This window comes from Bombus pyrosoma, linkage group LG8 (assembly GCF_014825855.1).
Source record: "Bombus pyrosoma isolate SC7728 linkage group LG8, ASM1482585v1, whole genome shotgun sequence".
Classification (NCBI taxonomy): Eukaryota; Metazoa; Arthropoda; class Insecta; order Hymenoptera; family Apidae; genus Bombus; species Bombus pyrosoma.
This window is the reverse complement of record NC_057777.1, coordinates 2,345,158-2,371,136: the sequence shown is the minus strand read 5'-3', so window position 1 is coordinate 2,371,136 and position 25,979 is coordinate 2,345,158. Positions and strand designations below refer to the sequence as shown.

General features: G+C 38.4%; 1 protein-coding gene across 4 annotated transcripts in view; it reads right to left on the bottom strand.

Moving 5' to 3' along the window:
- Positions 1–25,979, bottom strand: part of LOC122570200 (ras-specific guanine nucleotide-releasing factor 1-like) — a 58,587-nt gene that overhangs the window by 10,954 nt on the left and 21,654 nt on the right. For 3 of the 4 annotated variants that reach the window (XM_043732220.1, XM_043732219.1, XM_043732222.1), the window contains 17 exons: positions 15,846–15,952; positions 13,749–13,896; positions 12,450–12,757; positions 10,025–10,254; positions 9,668–9,864; positions 8,103–8,228; positions 7,869–7,971; positions 5,940–6,191; positions 5,463–5,523; positions 5,241–5,376; positions 4,626–5,008; positions 4,349–4,458; positions 4,115–4,234; positions 3,174–3,395; positions 1,885–2,064; positions 1,465–1,778; positions 1,030–1,157 (listed from right to left, as the gene is read on the bottom strand). In XM_043732220.1, the coding sequence (XP_043588155.1) occupies positions 1,030–1,157; positions 1,465–1,778; positions 1,885–2,064; positions 3,174–3,395; positions 4,115–4,234; positions 4,349–4,458; positions 4,626–5,008; positions 5,241–5,376; positions 5,463–5,523; positions 5,940–6,191; positions 7,869–7,971; positions 8,103–8,228; positions 9,668–9,864; positions 10,025–10,254; positions 12,450–12,757; positions 13,749–13,896; positions 15,846–15,952 (3,125 nt within the window). Of the gene's footprint in view, positions 1–1,029; positions 1,158–1,464; positions 1,779–1,884; positions 2,065–3,173; positions 3,396–4,114; positions 4,235–4,348; positions 4,459–4,625; positions 5,009–5,240; positions 5,402–5,462; positions 5,524–5,939; positions 6,192–7,868; positions 7,972–8,102; positions 8,229–9,667; positions 9,865–10,024; positions 10,255–12,449; positions 12,758–13,748; positions 13,897–15,845; positions 15,953–25,979 lie in introns of all 4 variants that reach the window. The other variant, XM_043732221.1, reaches the window with a different exon arrangement.

Sequence of the window (25,979 nt, the reverse complement as noted above, 5' to 3'; positions counted from 1 at the left end):
TAGAAACGATTTACATCGATGTTGAAATCGACGCTACGTTCTTTCGAAACAATATCATTCGCGTATTATCGTGTTGAATAATAAATATCGTATGAAGCGCACGAAATCAGGAAAGTGAGCTTGAACAATCGATTTTATAACTAAATTACAATACGTATACTTTCAAACGCGTTCGTTCGTGTCACTGACGAAAAGATACAATCGTCTAATTACCAACTCAAACCTGAAATCTTGGAATTTCGATGTATCACTTAATCTCCTAAGGATGAACGATATACGCAGAGACAAAAGAAACTATATCAAAGTAGAAGAATATCGGATATACGATGGTCGTTAATTATAATAAGGAAAAGCTATATACTTTGTAGTAAAAATAATATAATAAGATACACATAAATTTTCCAATCGTTACGTATGCAGTACTTCATAAATAATAGAGAGAATATAGATGATAGTGTTGTTTAAACGAGGATAGAAAAATACGAATATCTCTGTCTACAAGAAAAACAAGGAAGATTTATTTGTAGGCGGAAGAAAACACGTAAGAATACCGAGACAAAGCACTCATGCGTAAGAAAGTGAAAAATACCTTTATTACAGTCAACATTCATTAGCGATACCGTGAAACGAAATAGAGATAATTTTTCTTCTTTTTTCTTTTTTTTTTTTTTTTTTCTTCTGTTTCAAGATACAAACGTCTGTACAAATTAGTTCCTTAATTATTATTCGCGGTACACGTTCGATAGAATGATTAATCGTTATTTTAACGTAATATCATAGTATCTCAATTAGCTCGATACAATTTATACATATCCTCGAAGTTGCATGCCAATGTTTTCTTCAAATGGATACGGTAGATGACTATAAATGTTGTTCGATCGTATTTTCTGTATAAAGACGACGATATCGTATAGTTTTCGGGAAATGAAAACCTCGGATCGATCGACATGCGCACTCTTTTTTATGATGCGTACAACAACGTATGGATATACATAGACAGTTAAACACGTCAGGAATACTCGAACGAACCTTCGATGACTCTGCCGAAAGCTGGTAATCACTACTCCAGCTTTGCTGGAAACCTGGTCATGTTGGAAGTTGCCTTGTTGGGAAGACATTTCGATTTCTTGAATCGATCGCCTGCTCATCCAATAATTCTGCAAAACGCATTCAATATTTCATTTATATTTCAATCAATGATATCGCATCAAAAATACGATTAGTGTTACGTCCTCGTATACGTAGCTCGTTGTACGTTAAATCCTTTGTAACCTCGCCAATAATATCTCGATTAAAAACATTATTCGTTTAGAGGAAATGTACTATCACCGGCCTTCTGTACGCTATGCTTCCCTATATACGTTCTACTTATTTCAATTACTATGACACGTTATGTACGTTATGCATATATCTGTGTGTATGAATAACATTAAGTGTATCAAAGAAACGTATTTCTCCACATACTCCAGTTATCGTAGAAATCGAGCTACTTCTTGCGGTAGCCGCAGGAGCAGAGGCGATGGATGCTCTATGTTCGTTATGATGCAGATGTTGCCTCTGTTGATTCGGCTGATTTTGTTGAGGAGACGGCGGCTGGGCCGATGGACAGCCACTTTCACTTTCTTTCGCGGGCTGTTTCTCTTTCTCGTGTTTGCTTGCTTCGTTCTCGGTTGTTTCGATGGCTGTCGCCTTTGGCGTTGTAGGAGTTTTCGTTGGTGTCTCCTCTTTCGCTCGTTTCGACGTTTCAGACTCGGCATCCTCATAGATAAACTGTTCCTCTGACAATTTGGAAATAATTGCATGAGAAAGTTGTAATGGAACGGCCTGTGTAAAGGAGCCATTCGACAAGTGGCATGTTAAGCTTTAATTTCGTAATCAGCGTACCCCCTTTTGGCGGATCCGTTGCTACAGGTGTATCCGTTTCTTCGGAGACGCCACGCGAATAAGTAACCCCATCCTGCGGACTTCGATCCGATCCTGATCCTGACCCTGAACCAGTTGACCCAACCAACGTGACGGAACTCAGGTTGCTCGGAGAGGAAGGTGCGCTTATCACCGTATTATCTGAAATTAATTACGCTATTATTTAATATCAGCTATCGCGAAAGATATTATATGATAAAAAGAATTTTTTAAATAATTTACAATCAATTTTCCTTCAAATGACGTAATTTCTTACAGTATCCGGTTAGTTATCAACGGAGGTATAATAGATTGGAAAATATTACCTTTTTTAAGAGTAACGCCGCTTAATAATACTGCATGCGTAACATAGGTGAGACGAGAATTGTTTAAACAATATTAATATATATATCAATGCAAAGGCCTCAGTAAAATGCAGGGGAGAGTGGTGTAAAACGGAACGTCGGTGTTTCTCTTTGATGAGAACTGCGAATGAGGTGCCATTACGCGACACGAGACTAAATATTCCTCGCAATAATTCACGATCGACCATAGATCCGTGCGCACATTATTTCTTGACTTAGAATTTAAAGAGTTGGAAAAATTTCCGCTGTCGAAGTTTAATACGTCAAGTATATTAAATGTTTACTGAATTACCTCATGCACGGTGAAACGCTTCATTATGGAATAAACTGCCTATGTAAATACGTATAGGCAAGAATAGAGACGTTTCTTGGCACGTGTTATTCTTTCTTGCAATTGGGTTGCAGAATATATTTCTTCGAAATGACACTAGTGCGTGTTCGTCAAGAAAATATAGGGTAGCGAAAAGAAAAAGAGGAGAAGAGGAAGAAGAGGGCGGACCACTATGTTAACATCGACCTATATGTTGGTTTTAAACGAGTGTTCCGTTTTATCCCACCACTTGAGCGAAGCGGATATTTCAATACATCCGAAAAATCATATTTTCTGTCGTGATCAACTCTACTTCTCTTCGCAAGATGTTTCATCTTTTCATAGCTTAAGGTCTAGTGAAGACTTCTAATGGAACCCTATGATGGTTTGTTCTTGCAATCTAAAGTTAAGTGTTTCCTTGTACCCCAGTCTATTCTAGCCTTTAAAATAAATTTTATAAAAGAAGAAAGTAGATCTTTTAGCTTCAATGATTTTCTTCGAACAAAAATTCGACTTGCAGTTATTCTATGATTTCCATTACCTGTTCCCTGAATATGATTAAAAGACCGTACGCTTTTTCCGAAATTTGGTCTTACCCGTGAGTGTCTCGGAGCTGGACGAAACACCAATGACCTTTGGTATCGTTAAATGACAGCCATCATCTTCTTCCTTCTTTTCTTTGTCCACGCGAATGCTGATTTTTCGTGGTGTTGCAGGAGATTGAGAACCAATGGACGCAGTGGACGATTGTATAGTAGGACTTCGTTTTATAATCGAAGGAGCTTCCGAAATCAAACCTAGTTGCTGCTCTTCGTCCACTAAAATAATCATTAATCGACAATTACAAATATTTTTAATGACACGGACTGATAGAACTCATAGAATAACTTTCACGCATATTTCGTGGTATTAATAATGGCAAGTTTGTTATATTAGTTTGTTGCTATAGCGTGCGCTTATTAATCACAAAGACTGACGCATATTTCAATAGACATTAGCAATACGTAATCGTTTATCAGCAGACAGAGTCGTTGAATCGTTAACGTTGATAATATAATAACGTTAACGTGTTAAAAGGATATCGCTCGAGTAAAATAGAAAATGCTCATCATTTAAAATCATTTTTCTAAAACTAGAGATACGCTATTGCGTCATGCAACAATCTTCAAAATAATTGCGATCTACTTAATTGCATACCGTAATGTGAAACAGAGCTACTTAAAAAAGAAATAATTTGCAAATATATTATTTTAATATATAATTTGCCGCTTGAACAACTTAAATGCTTCGCTATAAATAGACATACTTTGTGCGATTTGCAACAATCGAAAAATATTTGTACGTGATTCGTAATTATTTGACAATACATTACAAACAGAAGAGCGTTATTTATACGCATAATCTATGAAGCTACTTTATCTAACTCTGCTACCAGATTTTACTTTTTCAAGACAGTGGCCATATAAGTACGTTTTATCGCTTCTGCATACGCAAAGAAAGCTAATGCTACGCTCTTTTACTTTAATAAACGATTTACCCTTTTTATATCCGCCACTGCGCCAATATCCCTTTGAATTGAGCGTGTATCCGCCGCTGCTGGAGTCACAGGAACCGTGACTCTTCGCTTCACGGCTGTCGCTTATTTCCGATCCGTATCCTATATACGAAAGAAAGATGAAAGGTGAATTTTTCAGCGACAATTTATCGATATTTTCTTCCGCGAAACCACTTTTTAATAACGTAAGATTAATCTACAAGTTGATAAATATACCAGAAACTGAACTAGCCCCGCTGGTTCTTCGTGGTGAAACGCTGCTTCGTCTTCTATCGTCCACGTGCAATTGCGAGTCCGCTGCGTTTCCACCCAATACGTCTAAGGACCTGGTGGACATTTACATTTACATCCAATTGGAAAAGTCAAAGTTCCTCGTATTTCACACGTACGCTACAACTTGTTCAGGAGAGACAGGATTATCGCTATTCAGTACGCTCAGTCAGAAGGGTACTTTCGTAAGGAACAAGAACGGGCAACAGATTCAGAAACTTACACCAGAGAACCAGTGGGCATCTCGGCATCGGGTGGCTCAGCCTCGTAAAACACTTTCTTCAAAGCTTCGAGTACAGTGACGCCATTGGTGAATACTCGATACGTTAACAAAAACGTATTGAGGAAATCTATACTGAGAAATCTGAGATCCGTCAGACGTTGAAGTAGTCGTTCAGGAGTGGCTGATCGAATTTGCGGCACCTTGCAGGAATTTAAGGTCCTACTGAATCTGATGTCTACGTCATCCTTGAACAGCTTCGGGTCGTTCCTGATGGATTGAGGCATCGTGACGGAACTGGTGTCCGACAACGAGCCTCGAACTAAATCGTTGAACTGAACGTTGTCCATACACTGGCTGATATCGCTTATCCAAGCAGCTTTCTCCTTCATTTGTTAATCAAAAATTTCATTAATTTCCCTATCCTCGCAGATGGAACATATAAAATGTAATTAAAGAGAGATAATTCAAGAGATTCTGAAGGGTGAATTTTCTGAGAGAAAATGAACAAGAATGTAGGTATCCATGGCAATATAATTTCGCGCAGATGATTCTTAATAAATAATAATTATATATCATATGGGTAACAATCGTTGCTATAATCGTTCTACGTTATACCTGAATAGTAGGAGCTACGAGGTGTACGGTAACTTGAGATCCGCTAGATTTTAAGTCGAGTATGATTTTGAAGTCACGGTTCTGCAATTGGCTACTGGCACTTCCGCTACCACTTCCGCTGCTCTCGCTGATGCCGCTGGACATCGAACATACTGACAGTTCTAAAATCAGTTTGCAATCACGGCAATACTATATTAATTATGTGTAAAGTATTTAACACACTTTTGCACAAGGCAGATCATCCACTGCTTGGAATGTCGCCGCAGGCCCAAAGTCGAAGAAGCTTGAAGTGTTGCAAATAAATGCATAAAAAATTAAAAATAGAAGGAAGGAGCATTCTACGTATAGGGAAGCAGCTGGTCTACTTAGAGATCTAAAAATGAGACATTTTATAAAGGAAGGTAGACGATAGCTGACTATTTTCTTTACTACTAGGAGCTAGGAGCGTTAAAAAGTCTTCGTGTCGAATCAGCTGATTAAGTTAGTCATTTAAATGCTTAACAAATCTGTGGAAATCAATTTTTACAAAAAATGATACTTGTTGCCGTTCGAAGCTGCTAGAATTTCGCAAGAATTTACTTTTAGTTACAAGTAATAAACCACCTACTAGGTGTAAAAGATTAAGTCGATCGCAGTAGCATGAGATTACAAGGTAAAGCACTAAAAAGCCTTAGTCGAAGGATAATAATGTTGTAATACCATCGTCATCTGCGGTACTCTGGTCGTTAGGGTCCTCCACTAACACCGCATCGGAAAGAGGTATTTTTCCTATTTGTGGGACAAGATTCAAACGGCCATCGTCGTCCGATTGACGCGTCGTTAGTAACAAATGATTGGAAAAGAGAAAGCACTGTCTGACTGCTTCCTTATCGCCACCACCTTTGCCTCCAAACGTCGCGCTCAATCTACTTCGAGCCCCTTTTGGTTTATCTAAGATTTGGATGAGCGTACCTGAAAAATATAAAACAGTAAGTTAATAGGAAAGAAGCTTTTATCGAAGAATGGACGAAATATCAGGAATCGGTAAATTAATTTGTTCAAAAGCTTTGCGCGCAATAATATTTTCAAATGTATATACGTAAATGTATATAATTAATTTTAGCAAAATACCATTGCCTGGAAAATAATCACGAAAGTTTGTTATTTACTCGTACCTTGTTCGATTCGATACGTATATGAGTTATTTTGTTGATAAGTCGGCATAGAACAACAACAACAAAAGGCAGGAAATTATCCACCAGTATTTTCGATGTATCTGAATATCCTTGATCCCTAATACTATCATTTGTACACTTCCTTGGTCCCCGTTATTTCGACAATACCACCAAAAACTACGAGTCACCTCTTGATAGAATTTACGTGATCACATTTTCAACACACGCTGAATTGTTCACCAATCGAACTGCAAAATGGAGCTCGTATGTGCTCGTATGTGCTCGTATATATATATATATATATACACATATATTTGACTCTCGTCCTGCTAACCCCATGATACAACTTTCAAATTATCAGTCGGTAGTTCTAGAAGCTACAATTTCCTTCTCTAATTCCTTTCAGCGTTATTACAAACGTAGAAAATGTACAATTTTGCCGATACGAATGTCAGGAGAAAACTATCGGCGGGTGGGGCTTTTCCTGCACGCTATAAAGACGGAAGGACGTTTGCGTGGTAGCCATGTGATGCGATATGAAACACGAGGGATCAGGGCTGTGTTAACAAACGATCCATCCTACTCGAAGAGAATTCCAATTTACGCGAACGTGTACTCGTGCAGAACGAAAATACCATGCACTAGAGCGTGAAAATTTTTCAACGAATATCGTTTTACAGATATAGCAAGTAATTTGCATGATCTTTCATTCGGACGTGAAAGTGATCCAAGAGACGATCCAAGTGACGAGAGTCGCGTTCTACCTCAAAACGTGTCTGCACTTGTGCCCTATCAAGCACGTTGTTTGGGGAACATCTCTAAAGAAGACTGAAAACTCTAAATATCTTGAAAATGTTTCTAAGCAATTTTTGCCATTCCTAAGACGGCCCTGACGATACTTGTTGCGCATGATCCAGCAGTTTCGGCGTAGATCACGTGCATACGAATATACAACCCCATCGATTCTGGGGCACGTAGGGACGCGCTTGCGCCACGTACTCCGAATTTTCATTTCTCATGGACATTCCGGTAAAACGTTCGACGAGACGTTCACGTGTAGCCAACTCGACCGAGTTGACTTTACCGACTGCGTCGAAGAATTTTCCATCGATTTTCTCGGTTCAAGGTAAAGAGAAAGCGAAGCTTCGATAGGATCTCGTTACCGACGTCATTGGCAAAGGAAAATGTAAATTTCTACTCGGTCAAGCAATCCGTGATACCAGTAACCGAAATAAAGGAAAAATGTACGTACGACGTGCTTGTAACGAACTACAGTAGCGATGAAATAGTCAAATTTAGATACGTTTTTAGTTATCATCCGATCGACCATATCAATCGTATACTAATTCGAAGGTGGAAATTATCGATCGACAAAATTGAAAGTAGCTAATTCGCAACTTCTTCCATCCTTCCCACAGATATTCGCACTACCATAAAAATTAGATGCATAGAGGAAATGAGTAATGTCGCTCACCCTGTCTGACGAACACTTGATTGACGTCGAGTAAAATATCGCAGCCCTCTACGATCATTCGTTCCACGGCCAAGTTTTTTCGTAAATTTTCTGTTTCACTGACCTGAAATAACGTGAACATATTAAATCCTCTATCAATAATCAATAGTTAATACTATGTTACGGAATTAAGCAATCAAAATATGTTGCTCTGGAATGATTAACCAACAGTTTAATCGAATATACGATTAGTACCTCGTCGTGCATTTGTCTCGATAAATATTCCAATTGTTGCCTCGCATTTTGTAAACTTTTTCGTTCAACGTGATCGTAAGGGGTGTGGGCCAATAATTCGTGCAGCGTAATAATGTATCTTGGAATCTGAAAAATATATGCAGAAAATGATGTCCGGTCACCTTATTATCCTCGAAATTATTTTAATTAATATCCAATTTAACGTTAGTCGCTGGCAGTAGAATTCATCGATCAATTCTATTGGATTTTCAGAGATAAATTACAATATTAATGCACGTATCAGGCAATTTCTAGGATGGTATTACCTAAAACGTGGTTAATCGTATTTAAACGCAAAACACGTATGAAACAAGGCCTTGAAAATGTGATTGCGGTATTCATTTTCAACGATGGCAATCGCTTATCGCTTTGCAAAATTTAACTACATCGTGTATTATGCACGAGACTGCAGATAATTCTCTTTAATCCGATTAATCGCATTTGAGGTAAGGTCATATTCGTACGAATGTTAGAATATCTTGGTACTCCTCATTGTCCCTCTTCTGTACTGTTCTCTTTTACTCCTAACTTCTCTTGCCGTTTTTTCATTCGTCGCGTATAAAAAAATACTTAATGAGATTTTTCTTCTTATCCTATGAAGAGTTGTTGCGATAATACGGTATAAAGCGCGTATAATCCTTGAAAAGAACGAAACAAAAAAAAAGAAAGGACGTATTACACTACGTATATAATTCAAGTGCGATAATGGAAATTACTTGTGGAATATTTATTAAAAAATGATAAGACAGCATGCTGCAAAAAAGGACTAGCGTAGAAGAAATAAGGAAAAATTTGGAATATACTAATACGTAAAATCTCTCTAAATAGATTTACCTTCAAAATATTTAAAAATTTGTTTTTCATGTGCGCTGCGTGGGAAAGTGGCCGGCGCAGTTTCTATGTATATATTGATTTATAAAGTAACGAAACAATTCAGCCATTAATAATAAATGTTAACCCCTAGCATTTTTTTACGTTGTTAGTAAAAATAAACTTCTCCGCGCGTAATTACAATTTACAGATACCGTAACGAGCACACGGTGACAAAAATTTACATGCATTATAAGAGAAAAATAAGACGACGCGCGACGCAGCACCGTTTAATCACCAACGCTTGAACGAAAAGCTGAAAAAGAAATGAAACCTATTTTGTCGCGAAATGAAATTTCCACATCGAGTAGTCTTTTACGTACGGGCCACAATTTTGCTGATCACGCAGAATTTTCTAGATCTATGACCGGTGATCGCAACTAGTCGGAAACTGTTCGTAACATTATTACACTCTTTTATCGTTAATTGGTCAATAGCTGCGCAATACGTGACGCAAATATCGGCCGATGAAATAGAAAACAGGAAATATTTCTCCAGGCATGTTGTATACATAAATCAAAATAAAAGCCATTAATTAAAAGCTCAATTAATCGCTGTCGATAAGTGACGGATAGATTTTCAAATTTTACCGCTGTTAATCGACGTTTAATCAATTTGTTTATTGAAACAAATTGAATAATAACAATGTGACGTACCTGATGCATAGGATACGTTAAAAAGGTCTCCAGTGAACGTCCTCCGCAAGCAGTCTTGTTCTCCAATCTAGTGAGCAATGCAGCGAACGAAGGTGACGATTGCTTGCATTCAGTCAACACTTGAAGACTGTAATGGTGGTTCCTCACGTATTCTTGATAAATTGACAACATTGGTAGTAACATGTCGAACAAATCGCCTGAAATCACCGAGCATGATTCTTTCTATCGCTAGCACAGCAACATTTTAATGAATTATAATAATAATGAACACTCTGATTCTTCCATGTTATTACATAATCTCATAAGATTGTAAGATGTTACGTTATCGAATGGTTTAATAAAAATGAAATTACGTACCTAAAACTAAAGTGGGCCAGCTCTCCATACGAGAAGTGAGACCCTTCAGGAAGATCTGATGAAGGAACAACACTGTTTCGCTATTCAAAAATATGCTATTCACATCCTCGTGACTACAAGGGGGTTTCTTTGAACTGGCAGCCATCTTAAAAGGCCTCAAGAAACAGCTTACTAATATCTCCATCTGTTCCGTATATTCTTCTTCGGCTTCCACCATTTGAAACACTAAGCTGAAATATTAAGAAAATCCGTTTTGTCTTCTGGCCAACTCCCTGCTAGACAAAGCAAAGGATAAATACACGGGGAAACGGAACACGCATATTTTGAATTAATCGAATATATGAACGAATATTTCCACTTATGATAATTTAGCCCGCTAGGTTGAAGAACAGTCAAGGATATTAATTTCATTTTGCCTCTAATTAGTTGTTGGGATAATTATCGCAGCTGCACGTTGAAGGCATAGTACAATTAGCGAATCGGCCTCCCACTCAAAGCTAATGAGTTTCCGCCTCGAGAGATCATTACTTCCAATATGCCTGGAAGGAAATGACGCAGCGTTCGCCAATGAATCTTCGTGTTTCACGTGAAACTAAAATTACTGTCGCTTCGTGCTCTGGCGATTATCGTTTCACGTCGTAACTAACTAACAATGTTTTCGATGTTTATATCACACCGAGATGTCATTCTGAATGACAAAAGAGAAATCAAAGCTACCTAATATTGCGTACGTTAGTGGCTTTTAGCGAGTCGTAGGTAAAATCGCAACGTTAGAAAATATAGAAGCGAAAAGCTAGATCGTAATTATTCCTCCTTCGATCGATATATGTTATAACGTAATCGTCAAATCCTAGCACCGAGTGCAACAGACGTTTGAAATTAAACGCGAATATACATAGTTTAGCTTATTTCTGTTTCTTCGCGTCTTTAGTTGGTACAAACGTGTAGTAATCAGTAGCAAAGTTTCTATGTTTACAATGTTTCTATGTGTGGCAAGAAGGATACTTAGTAGACTAACGTGAATACAGAGCCGGATGTAAAGAAAGAATGCACTTGGTGATCCTAGACGAGCGCGTCCCAACATTTTCTGGGAATAGGTGCAAAGTTTACCTGGTTTGAATGAGCGAAGCAGAGGAACGCAGAGAGAATGTGGCAGCAGACAAGCGCAAAGGTACATGTATATGTACGTGTACGATGTTGTGGTAGAAGATGAATACCAACAAGGTCAATTTCAAAGTGCCTTTGAGAAAGTAAGTCTAACAGGAATTTAGGATATGTTTAATGGCTTTTATATAATTTATACAAAGCTTTGTTCATCTTTCCGTGCTCCCACACCAAATCCGAACTAAACACAAACAGGTGTAATTTAGTATAAAATTATTCCGACGATAAGTAATAGTTTTAGATTAAACTCAGCTGTTTGATCACGGTTTAAATAAGGTAGCCGAAAATGATTATTTAACAACGTATCGTCTCATTTCGCTACTTTTGCATAATGTTTCAAATATGTCTGCGTATACGGGATTAAAATTACAGCAAAAACCGCGGGAATTGTCTGGATGACTAATTAATAATGAAACTGAAGCGTACTAAGTACAAAATTCTACCAGGCAAATAATGCTCTATATTATTTATCGAAGCAAAGTTTGCTATCTGAAATTGTTTTTGCTGTGGCACCTCGAGGGACAGAGTGCTGCCTCTGTTTGTTCTATTCTTTTCCTCGATCAAACATTTATTAAGCGAATGCACGTCTCGGGAGAGTATTTAATCGAATGAGAATACACGAGCAACACGAAACAAACGTAACAAGTTCGATAGCGACAAACATGTACGGTAATAAACGTTTCGTCTAACTACTTTTCGAAACGAACAATGTTGCATAATCAACGTCGCGTTAAACCACTATTTAGTAATTAAATATCATTTAATATTCCACAAATATTATCGCTGACATTTCACAGATACACACGCGTCGTATTATCCTTATTAAAGCGTAATTGTTATCGATACAATATACGGTTGTTTCGATTACTCGACAGGCTATTTATTTGCAAGTAAATCAATTTCAATGTACACCTGTTTCGAGATCAATGTATATATACACATTACGTATAATAATCGTACAACCAACATGGACAAAGTTAAATCAATTAATTAATTGGAACTAACTCACACCTGTTCCCTGTAAGATAGCGTTAATGTTTAAGATACTACAGGATAGGACGCTATATTAATCCCATTTGAATTTATCCCCCGTTCCATCTTCCATCGCCGTCTTTACAAAAATATTTAACGTTTTCACATTCTAAGAATTTGATCTAATAATCGTAATTAGATTCGAGAAAGCTTTCAGCACCGTTGCTATCTTAGGTGATTGTTATGTGTTTATGCTAAAGATTGAACGAATAAGGACAGTAATTCCTACCTGTTCCGCTTACGCATGCTCTCAGCATGAGGGCTTTTAATGTACTGCTCGACGATCTGCTTCCAACGCCTGCGGCACAGCCAACCCCTGAAGAAGCTTTGAACCTTTTTAATTTTCTGCATCTCGATCGAGCCCTCGCTGATATCTCGTAATCCAAACGCTGAAATTCCCGAACCATGCGCCTCGTATCCAAAAGAGGATCCCGACATGTATAAACTGCCAGTGCCTTGGGACATGGTCCTTTGAACTCCCGGTCTTCCTGGATACGACGAAGCTGCAGGCCTTAACTCTTTCTTCAGGGCGCACAGCTGCATGAACACGAATCACACAAGATAACGTAAGAATAAAGTGAGAGAAACTTTCAAAAACTCCTTCTTCGAAGTTATCGGATGTGTCGAGTTAGATTACGTCGCAATATCACGTATAATACGTGATATGCCCTTAAATCGCTTTAATAGACGAATACTGAAATGTACTATACCGATTTAATTAAAAAGGAACTGACAAAGTAGAATTTTCATTATGATACGAATACGTGAATCTCTTCTTTTTTTATTTTCAGATATAAATTAGAATGGACATTCTCGTATTTAATATACGGGACTTTTCAGGTCAAGGAATTTTTGTAACATCGAGCTACCTATTCTTCTGACGATCTTTATATGCGTATACTCGGAGAGGAATAGATATCAGTTAATTAAATTAATGTAAAGGTGAGATTATACCGTATATGATGTATATATACATTTTTCATTCCAATTGTCATCACTGTTAATACCTTCTTCGTAGTGCTTTGTTTCTTGGAAAAAAGGTAATTCATTTTGTATGCGAAATTAGATTCGTTGTTACAACATCGGAGAAAGTTTTAACGAAAGCTTATCCCATAGCAGACCGTAACCATAACGAACCATCCTTATCTCACGAAATACTGTTGTCGCAAGGGACGATCGGAGTTTAGGAAACGTTTACGACGTTTCCCATAGCCGTCATTGTTAAACCGTAACGAAACCCAGGAACCTGTCCACGAATGTGACAATAATCTTTCGAGAGTAACTACGTTTCCGTCATAGTTGCAACAATGTGAACAATTTTGTCTCTTTTGTCGTATCGTTTGTATTATGTAGAAAATAAGCACGTATCCAGTCGTTTTAGTTGTTATGCAAATTGACGTTTTTCACATCGTGTCACATTACAAAGAATCGTGACAACACCCTTCGGGGCAAATTTCCTAACTAATTCGAATAATCTTAGCTCAAATTCCATTACTTGAAAATTAGGCGAAGCTAGTGTTTAACATACCTCCCCTCGGAGCTTCTTTATCTCTGATGCGAGCTCCTCGCATTGCTGTGTGTACTGCCACTTAGCCGTCTTCTCGGACTCGACAATCTGCAACAGGTGCAAATGCTTCTGCTCGAGCTCCTCCTTTTGCAACAGCAATCTGTTGAAACTGCAATCAATAATCAAGTTGCCAGTGGAACAGATACACACGTCTGCCTCCGTGCTTACGTTTTAATTAGGTCAAAATTCATCGTAATTCCAGCCAAGCAAAAGATTTTAATACAATTCTGATTATCATAAGCCTTGGTAGATTTAGTCAGATGAACAACGTACAGCTATAGCAGATGTTAAACTATGAAATTGCAAGTAGGAAGCTAGCGTTGTTCGTCTTTGCAATATTTTTTACGATATTTATATGTAGTAGTTTTAGAATGGCATTCCATCTGACTTGTTATTGTACATCTTGTTAAAGCCGATTTTAGATACTACAGTGACTCGTGAAACTGTTGCAACCCTCTCAAGCTTTTTTAAAATCGGACCAAACGGATCGGTTTTTATTTAAAAGTTAGGAGGATTAGAGCTTGCCATATGACGCATAAAAATATTTTTGAAAAAATTGCAATTGTTCGCAATCGCGAAAGGAAAAAGCAAACGTCGCATTCTTTAACTTTCTTATCGTATGCTTAAAATAGTATTCATTCCAATTGCAATTTTTCTCAAATTTCTTTTATACCTCATTTAGTAAGCTAATTCTCCTAAAATCTGCAGAAGCTTCAAGACGTTTGGCACGATTTTAAAAAACTCGTTCAATCTCAAATTTGCAAAGAATTTGCGAGTGACTGTAGACAGTACAAGTGTAAACGAGCTTGACACATTGACGAGTTAAGAATCACTTTAGAAAAGCGTGCAGTCGTTTCAAGTAGTATCGAACCGAAATTGATCAGACAACAGAGTCTAAGCGTTCTATGTACGCTATTAAATGGTTTGTTTCTTTTATATGTCCATTGTGTAATTTCATTTTATTCTTCTTCGTATGCACCGATGGCTTAGAATATATTAAAATTTCCGATGAAAATGAAAGTTGTCGACATTTTCTATTTAAATATCTTTCCGTATCATATATCTCGATTGGAACAAACGATTTTTATTAGTACAAGTGCAAATAACTCCAATTCCCCTACCGACTGAAATTTAATCGATAGCCACTAGTCCTTTCACGCGATGACAAACAACAAACTCGGTAGCATCCCAAAAACATGCTATTGGCGGACGTAATACGAGTAACATTACATCGTGCCGAGTCGTAAAATGTAAAATGCCAGTAATCAGAGAAACCAATAACTCAAAAGAGCAAACGTACGTATTGTATATAATATATATATATATGTTGGTAATATAAGTCCACGTTGATCTAAGGAAGAAGATATCCTTTTCGTACGTATCCTTTGCAAGGATTATAAAAGTCGGCTTCGATAAGGGAGAACAATATTAAAATATAAGCCTGAACGTTTTTTCCAGCTCTCTATCCATTTCAGATCTTACTTGATCCTATTCGAACACGGATAAAATTACTTTTATGTTAAAATACAGGAAAACCCGATTCTGATCGTTGAAGTTTCGTTCAAATTTTGTTAATAATAGTTGGGAATCGATAAAAGAAGGATCAGGGGCAACGGTTGGTTGCCCGTTTGCTTTGGCAAAAGAAAAAAGAACGGACGATGAACAACATGCGATGTTAGTGACGCACGTAGAGAACGTTATGGTCGTTTGACACACCTGGAGGCATTGCCAGCGCGATCACGTTTGTCACATAGGCAAAACCATTAAGGCACTAACGTGAAAAAGAACAGACAAGCCAACCACGATCTAAAAATCTATGGCAGCCGTGCGAGCTATGGAAATAAAAAAAATTAAAGTAATCATATTGCTATTTTACAAAATACGAGAAAGGACAAGGCGCAAGAAGTTATTTTATGATTTATTTCTCCACTCTTTTCATATTGTTAAGCTCCGCTTCTTTTGATATTTTAAAGACCTTGGACCCGAACTATGCGAAGATATCATCGTTTTAATCACGCTCATTTCGTCCTATAAATTACACACACAGTATATAGTTACCTAGCTTCTCGTATAGCTTCGATCCACGTTTTGCAGTCTGACTCTGTAGCCGCTTTTAGCTCGTATGATCGTTGATTCTCCCTTCTATAGGATATCGCGAAACAGTGCTGAAACATATCGTGTAGCAAAAGCATAATTAATCAAATTCCATTTCGTATCCGTGGAATGACGCGTTTATGGCGATGTTCCTGTAAAATTAACTTATTCGCTATACTCGTTGTCAGTGATACGGTTAATTACGAAAACGGGCGTATGAACTTGAAAGAAAATCTCGTCCGAAGCAAACAACGGGTTTACGCTGCTAAACAGGTTTCAAGTTGATAGCTTACTCGTTTATTATTCGCCAATAGATCGACAAAAATCTGGAAGAAACCGTGTTTTAATATAAATCGTTCCAACGGCGACCATAGTGATGGATAGGGTCGTTGCGTGGCAGCTTCGAACCTCGGAAATTCATCGAACAGTTTTAACGAACCAGAAACAAATATACAAAAGGCAGAGATGCGGGCGTAATAAAATATGCGCCATGACGAGTCAGGCGTTAAACACATTCCGACCGATCAGGTACTCGTAATTGTACATTTCGCCGTATTGACTCAAGCGTTTTATTATAACCCGCGACATCGTACTGCGGGTACGTTGTCGAGCGTACGATCTACACGAGAGAGCGGACGCACGAGAGAGCATGTGGCCTATTGTAAACGAAACCTCCGGTCCGAGGTCGACAACGAGTGAACCGTACAATGTGTTTGTCAACGATCGAAGATGTGTACGGCCAGTTGCAATGAAATTATGCTGACAGAGCGTTCAAAACTCGAAGCCGCTCCAACTTTCAGTGACACGTGCAATAATGTAGATTCAACTAATGCAACTATTTAGGTCGACGAAATCGATGTCGACGGAATTCTTGATTAATTCGAGAAACTGTGGTTAGAAGATGCAAAGATGGGAAATTCTTCGCGAGAGAGATTTCGAATTTGTTGCTTGGTTGTTCGTATCGAATATCGAAACAAATAGGCTTTCAATTCCAAACCGTATTTACGCGTACAAATAAAACGATATTCCTTGTACGAAATGAAAAGCTTTTACGAAACATACTGAATTATTCTAACGGTAATAATAATTTCATGAAGACGCACGAAGATGAGAACGTGGTACTCTGGTGGAAAGGAAATATTTTACGACATGTTACGAGCAGATTATGCGTTTTATACGCGAGAAGCGTATTATTAATACAAAAGCGAATGTTATCAATAAACGAAAGCGTAGATCTGTCGATGCGACGAGTAGCGTTGCGTTGCACGAAGAATTTAGTCCGCTTTACACAAATTTTACTGCGTTTCGATTCTCGCGCCGCACGCACAGCAGTTTTGTTGCTACTGTCTCGACTTTGAGTATCGCTCGACACTTTCTGCCTCGACCTTCTAATTTCTCACACTGCGAAATCGTGTTTCCATACGTTCCATGTTGCGACACGTCCTTCATCGTGTTTCGTTTCCTCCGTACACGTACGACTTAACCGAACATCTGTGAAACCCACGACAAATACGTTCGCTGCTTAAAAAATGGTACGTTTCAATGGAAAGAACGAATACAAAGGTAGCGCGATAAGTTTGCGTAAAAGATTGCCGAAATGATCGAGAGCGTCGAAACAAAGTGATGAAAAAGAGAGACGTTTAATAAATCTTTGAGAGATCTGTCGTCGACATCGGTATATCTCGACAGAGAAAAACATCGGAACCAGAAGTTCTTATTATCGAGTCGATTACGGTCCTGTGTACAAGGCGAGCCAACGGGACGCCAGTAATCCATCAAGCGGTTGTCAAGCACGTACTTTCTCCACCACGAGGACGCATATTAGACGTTACTTACAGACAATTTGCCGCCGACTCAGCTACGAAAGTTTCTCTCGGGGGAGAAAACGATTCTTGGCTCTCGCCTTTCCGCCCGGTGCTCGAGTTTCAATTTTTTTCTTTTTTTTTTTGCGATGCCAATTAAGGTAGGGAAGTTTTATGATAGGATCCCTAGAGAAGAGCGGAAATAATCCCTTTTCTGTCTCACTTGACCTATTACGTCAGTGTTTTCGCCGCTCTCCTGTTTCTCCACGAAATTCTCAGACTGCCGCAGTTTATTCATGCGTTACCCGCCTCAAAGATCTGTTCTGCTTTACATAATCTTTAGCGGAAAGCCTCACACGGCTTCGCCATGATTTCGTATAGCTTGAAATTCATAATTTCTCACGTTCTGCCTTCGCGAAAATAATTACGCGTTTATCTTCGAAACGTGATCGCATGATACGATACAAGCTAACGGTACGAAAGAAAATAAATATCGAATGTTTCCTAATTTTTTATTCGCACGCGAGGCTTTAGAAACGTAGCATTAGTCGAATAATGTTTCTCATTAACGTCAAAATCGTTCAAACGCCAACTTTTCTTGCTCCATTTATATTTAGGTCGTGCTAATTGCTCTCCGTTTTAAAGTCAGCTAGGTCTATCACAGAAATCCTCGGGCAAATGGAAATAATTTGTTCCATGTCTTGGCAATCTATCATAATTTCGTTTCAGCGTGGGATTGCAAGTTCGAACGATCGTCGATCACACCTAGCTGTACGATAAGGTAAAGGAACCGAACGATTTTTCGTCGAAATCGCAGAACAGTGGGAAAGCGTTCGACGCGTGATATATCCACCAATTTACTAGTCAAATGTACGAGGAATTGTAAATGTATATGTAGAGCATCGTTCGAAGTTTGTCTAAGCTGTGAGGTCACGATTCAATCGAAATTCAGGACAAACAACGCGCGAATATGCGAGTAGGTATACCGTCGTTTCGACGAAAGAGAGACTATTAATAGTAATCATCGCTAGGGAATTAATGTTCCTTTGGCCAACGTGGATTAAAGTCAGCCTCCAACCACACCCTTTAACTTTGATACTCTGCAGGGGATATGCGGCCAAGGCCATTCTGTGTTTCTATCCTACCTTTCTCATTTGTTAGCCTAATTCGCGTCGTTCTGCTTGTTTCGTTATCTTTTCATTCGTCTAATTACGTTCTGCGTACATGCGATATGTTGGTACGAGAAAATAGTTCTCGAATTATCGCTCCCTTTGCAACGTTCAATTCGTCCAACTTTTATAATATCGTTCAACTTCTAATTGCATTAAGTATATTAGTAAGAACGCAAAGTTTGGCAAAATTCTTTCGCGAATATCGTCTTTTCTCGGTGAAGGATTATTATTATTAAGGGTATTAACGTTAAACGCTTTATTTTCTCTGAAAAATGTTCCCCGGCTATGACTTTTCTAATAAAATTATCCTACAAAGCGCATCAGCAAGCAAGGTTTTATCATGAATATAAAAACCTTTGTTCCCTTGAGCGGATAATTTTTAATTATTCGATATCCGATCGTATGGTATTCGTTGCTCAATGCCATTAAACGAGACTCTAACTTTCATCGACTATTATAATCTGACCATGTCGTCTTAACCGTTTAATTCCTCCATCCGACGAAGTCAGAAATTGTCACAGAACGAATCAGATCTGACGAAATTCGATAGCGGAAGGTACCTACCTGCTGGATCATCTGTATCCACTTTACAAGAAAAAGTGATTACTTTGATTGCTAGCTATGCGAGTATCTTGTTACCCGTGACTGGGAGCCAGAATTGACTCGCGAACAAAACGAGCTAAATCCCTGGCCAATTATAAAGGGACACCTTCCCTGTCTCTTAATGATGAAAAACACGAAATAATTAATCTCGCGATATGACAATGTTTTTATTATTATTTCTTTCGAGCATAAGAAAGAATGACAACAGATTATTCCTTTTATGCATAGGTTCTGAGAACGCTTTCTCGATTTGTGAAATATCTTTGTGACCAGCGGTGTTTCTTCGTTCGTAGAATTTTCGCGAGTATTCCCGGATTAATATTTCAGCCTGTTTCTGTGGCTAATTTAAATTCATGCGCGAAAGGTACTCCAGATTCCAACGAAAATACTGTATTCTTTTTTTCACCGCCGCTTGGTTAACCACGAAACGCAACTGGACAAATAAAAAGAATGCGAAGGTACAGCAACGAAGACAGATTTTACGGTGGACGATACGTGGAAATAGAAATATAAACTATCAGCTTCGTTTGATCTGTTTTAATTCTAGCGCGTACTAAATCCAGCACAGATTTCACAGCATACGTACGTTTTTCTGTTTTTAAACTACGAAATATCGGCTAGACGTTATCCTCTCCTGCGTGTATTGGTATCGAAGAAAATCGGAAGCGAACGAGGCAGCGATACGTAGGGGCAGCAGTTTTCCGTCTCGATGAGCTAATCATACCTTTTCAGCCGTCGAATCCGACTGAACAAATACAGAAGTATAGTGTACGAAGTACAAATCCAGATACGGGCCAGGCACTCGTACAGCCGGATGAAATTGGAACGGACGTCGAGTGTAAATATTTAACGGAAGCGAGGAGGAAAACAGCTCCCTAGCTGGTGGAAAGAACAACTTCCTAGGGACGTTGTTTATGCCGACGATATAAAGAATTGATGCTGCGGAGACGAGTTCTGCCACGAACCTGCCAACCTGCCAACGCACCTGCTGAGAGGAATATCGTGCGAGTTCTTTTTCAAGATGAATCGTTTACTTATATCGTCACGGCTTACTTAATCTCAACGTCTATTAATCGAAGGAAAATCAGCGAAACGACAAGGAAGCATCGGGTCGTTTCAAGTAGAAGAGATTAGCTTCGGTCAGACGTAGGACGAGTGACGGTATCGATAAATCGTCTGACGAACCTTTTCCTCTATTTCTTCCACGCTTATTTTTTCTCGCTCTAACGTAACGATCGAAATCGTAGATATTCCAGCGAGTATCGTTAATCTTGCGCACACATACTCGGTGACATTTTGTATACACGTGGAACGTGCAACAGTACGCACCTATCGTTACAGCAGGGAAAACGAAACACGTAGGACATGTCAATTTATTTTCAGATCTAAAGTCGAGGAAAAGGTACTGCGAATAATTTCAATGGCTTTGAGCAATTTGTTTTGCGCTTTTGTATAGGCAAACGAATCAATACGAGCTATTTCTGTGTAGAAATATTTCACATTCCGCGAACTATATAAGCGAAATAACGAAACACGGTCTTTACGAACGTACGAAACTTTTGAAACACCGTATTTCTATATCCCGTTTCGTTCCGATGATATTCACTTCGAATATTTCGCGCTAAATTACTCTGCGTATTGTGTGAATTGCGTAAATTAGCGCGCGTTAATTTCTGCACGTTATTATGCTTCGATGACGCAGAAATCGTGTTCAAACGTCGATTTCAATGACAAACTTTCGAGATGTAAAATCGTTTATAACGCATCATACTAATTAATATGAAAATCTATTTCTAATCGATAAACTGTTACGTTTAACGACGTCCAATATAGGAAACGTTAAACACATCGATCGAATCTTTCATTCTTCGTATAAATGAAAACATTATCCGTGCTAATTCAATATATGTCCATTTCAAACAAATACACGCAAGTATGTATGAAAAATAATGGTAGCGTACATGTACCTGATGTAAAATAACAATAATAATTTATAAACATTAGGTCGTTCGAAAAGTATCTTTCGTTTTATGAGGAAATAATGGACGCACAATATTTTCCGTTTTATATTATTTTATCGAATTACGTATGATCCATTTTGTTCTATCAAGGTAAAGATCACAACGTTCGATAGATTAGGTTTCATGTTTGTATAAAGATGCGTCGTTGCAAAGGACGTGTCTGTAAAGGAAAGACACTTTTCGGACAACCTAATGGAAGATATATGAATCCTTAGCCGCGAATACAAATCAATAATACACAGGTTCGAAATATTGGAACAAATGAAATATCTTTATGAAAGATTTAGACGGTTTACGCAAAATCAATGTTTTATCGAAACGCTTGCAAACGTTTAATCCCAACGATCGTTTTTTTTTTTTTATATGAAGATACTGGGCAAACTGAAATTATAGATAGCGCAAAAAGACAAGAAAGAAAGTTCATGGATAATCGTTTCGTTGAAAGCCATTAAACGAGCGAAAATCGTTAAAAATGATCAAAGAAATTAACGAAGTACGCATTTTGCTTTTGAATTTTACGAAGTAACTGTCAAACAAACTTTTCGTTTCTCGCTTAATTATTCCTACTTTAACGAATTATAAATTATAAATAAATTAAATTGGCTGTATTTAAAAATTCCGTGTGTATGTGTTTTCTCGAAAAAAAAAATAGATTTGCGCTATGTATCCGAAATTCTGGTAACGTAATTATTTCGTAAAAACGAAAATTTCAATAGGATTCGTACGTACCGATGATTTATCGATATAACGTATCGTAATTTTCTAAGAATTACATCTGCTTGTACACGAGAAACGAATTAATCGACGTAATTAATTTATTACGTTGTAGCGCGTTGCGTTTATCGAAACATTTCGATGCGCATCGAATCGATGATCACGTCGTCAAGCATAACAGCACCACGTCACGAAACAATGAATACTAACAAGATCGTTCGGTAGAAACTAGAAACGCTAATACTATCCGAGACTCGATTCACATGCCGATGCATCGTCCGTTGTTAAGCAGAAAGTCACAGGGGAATAAGTTAATCGACGTTATGAAGCCACGTCGGCTCTGAGACGTTCGCGTTTCACGGGGATTGCCGATGCCACTTATCATTATTGATCCGAATACGGAATTGCCAATACGTACAACTGTAATCTACCTGGCATAATATACGAATGAAATCGAAACAAAACGGGTTAACAGTAAACGTTTCGATGGAAGAGCTCTTGATTCCGCTGAAAGTGCCTTTGCTTTTGATGTCTTAAGATGATCTTGAAGATGCCTGAAGAAGACGTGTCGCTGTACCACAGGCGTCGGTTGGTTCGGCTTCGATGCCGAGTTGGAGTCTTATCAATTCGTTCGTAACGATCTATCAACTTGCATCGTTTACGTTAAAACGGACAAACGATTTGACGGGGATTCGCTTGAAATTTTTCAATGAAAAACGAACGATCGAGAGTTAATCTGCGGGAAAAGGAACGAATTAACTACGTGAACTTTATTTACGAAGAATATCGTGCCAGTGGTTCTTTTTTTATTCAATAATAATTATTAATCGATAATAATATTCAAGGGTATTACGACACTTTTATTTTCTTTGGAATAACTTCACCGAGCACTAAAAATATCCCGTGACCTGTTGTAAGCCTTTGTCACTTGAAAATTCTCTTGTGAAAAACAACGCCATTGCCGGTTTCATATACACCGTTACTATTTATAACCTTCTCATAATCTGTCACAAAGGAGCACGTGAAATGTTATTTTCGTGCTTAAAATATTTTTTAAGATGTACGATTATACATGTAGTATCAAAATATGGTCTAGAGCAAGGACAAGAAAGGATGGTTTATTTGAAATTAAGTTTAGTTCTATCCGTACAAGCAATACCCAATACAAAAATTGACTACAATATCTTCGTACGTCTTACCCTAACGCTGGGTTCCCAACTTCTGACTTCTCAGGTCAAAAATTGCTGACCCTCAACCCTCGCATCTTTCTCCCACTCCTTTACTCATTTAGCTTTGACGTCACCAAGGCATACACTCTTACTTATACACACACACACACACTCTCTCTCTCTCTCTCTCTTTCTCTCTCTCTCTCTCTTTCTCTCTCTCTCTCTCTCTCTCTCTCTCCTTATTTCTCTCTTCTCCGGCACTCTTGCGATTCTTAGTTTATACCTTAAATATATAATAGACGAAGCGTATACCACCCTTTTTTCGATACTACATACATATATTTTCTACGCATATTGCGTCAGTCATAAATTTAGCGGAGGCGTCGCGTCGTGCCTGATTCCATCCTCGATTTCTTATCGAAAGAGAAAAACCTTTCTCGATCTCGATGATTTAACGAAGAAAATATGTAAAGAGAGATAGGTGGAAGAGAAGATTACGTAATTATTAGCTACGAATTAGCAGATGCATTTCGACAATGGTGGTAAATTAATGACGATAAAGTATACTTAATTAGAAACTAAACTACACAACTTCTCTCATTCGTAGAACTGTACCGTAGCCACAATTGCAACGACTTACGGAACGCCGCTCAATGTTATGCCATTTAAAGCTTCTGTAATGAACGTCTACTAAACCGCTTCGATATAAAATTAATTTATGCAGATTATTCCCTTCATTACATGATACGTATTAGTGGAATTCCGCGAATGAAGCAATTTTCTCTTTGTTACCGCCACAAGAGTTAACCGAATGCAAACTTTCGAAATAAACGACCATATCCACGTTGCCAAGCAAATACGATAAAATTTCCAAGCTTTTATTTTACATGCGCAGTGTAATTTATAATAGCAATCGCTGCGTGTACGCAATCCGTGGAATGTTAAAAAGATTGCTAGTATTTTATAAACCGTCGCTCAACTTTCGCAAACAGTTTAAGTTACCTTTATGCGTCGTGTTCTATTTCTGTATTTCATTTCTATTCTTATTGAAGATGACACGGTAGAAATGAGGAATCCGTGGAAGATAATGGAAATCGTTAGTTCGCGCGGTGATATTAAAAGCGCGTATTATTTTTATCTGGCAAAGAAAGTTTGACAATCTAAAAGTTTTCTCAAGTCGCGTCGATTATGAGTTTTCAAAGGGTAAACTTCGGTTGTTTAATCGAACAAGACCAACATCTACGTACGTTACAAGCCGCTAGGTAAATACTAGCGTTGAAGCACGAGGTGGCGTGACAAAATTGTGCGGTTTACATAATCGGCATATTAACGAGCGACTGATTGTTGAAGACGGCGCACGGTACAAGCGATCAGTTAATCCGCGCAATTAATTATTAAACGAGATTGCCGAGAAAAATTGAGAATCGGTTTGTATCGTAATCGTTGGGCGTGCGAGTCCACGGACAGGAGGAAACTATTGACCGGCTGCGGCTGATACGAACGCCTTGATGATCCCCGACGTCCTGTAGGTGTGATAAGAGATAAGCGTAAGTGAAGAAACTGCGCGCCAGTTTCGCGAGATGAGCTCCCATGAGAAGCTTATTTTTAGCTCGAAACAAAATCGATTTATCCCTTCTGATGCTACGCCGACTGGCACTACGCTTCCGTGGCCTCTCGGGCCGGCATTGCACACGAAGAAACGAGCGAACAAGGGAAAACCAGAGGGAAACGCAGGCAGCGCGCATGAAATATAAAGCAAGCAAAAAGCAGAGGGAAACGAGTAACAGACCGAGAAAAAGAAATGAAAGGAACGTGAACAAGAGGGAATGAAACGAGCTGTTTTAGCGGCATAATATGCCGGCCTTGGTTCATAAAAACAGAACTTTATTGAGAATCTAGAATTTTGTAGTGATTTAAGGATATATCTGACCGGAGAACCGCTAGAAATTTTACAGCGATGCGATTGGACTCGAGGCACGTTGATTTTCTACGTTTTTCTTATCCTTTTTCGCGGGACCGAATAAAAGGTGAGAATACGTGCGTTTCTAAAAGATCCATTAGATAAATCAGAAATTTTTTACGCTATTTTAAACCGTGTAATTGGAAAATATCGTAACGTGAGATTCCTTCGCGAATATCATATGTCGTTTCTTGGTGAAAATTTCAAACGCTTTATGTCCCGATAATCCGGGAATAAATTATGAAGCCGATGACAAAGATCGCTTTGTCGAACGCAAAGGCACTCGAGGCATTCGATATCGAACTTGGGATGTTTACTTTGAACTTCCTCGTATAATCCTGTCGAATCGTAAACCGCAAAAAAAGAAAGCTTTAGCGACAGATTGCGCTCGAACGTTAAATTCCTCTCGTGAACTTCAGCAATTCCGATATCGTATTACAAGCCGCTAAATCTTTTTCAAATAGATGAAGCTTCGCGGTGGATCGTAAAATTATACGTCAACAGGGTCATCCGAGTAGCTAATAACCTATTTCAGTAGCACGATGTTTCCTGTTCCATCATTTGTTCTATTTTCCATGAAAACGAGTGATACGATCTCTTTCAATTTCACGACTCATCCCATATGGATTACATCGGGCAAAACACACGGAAACATCG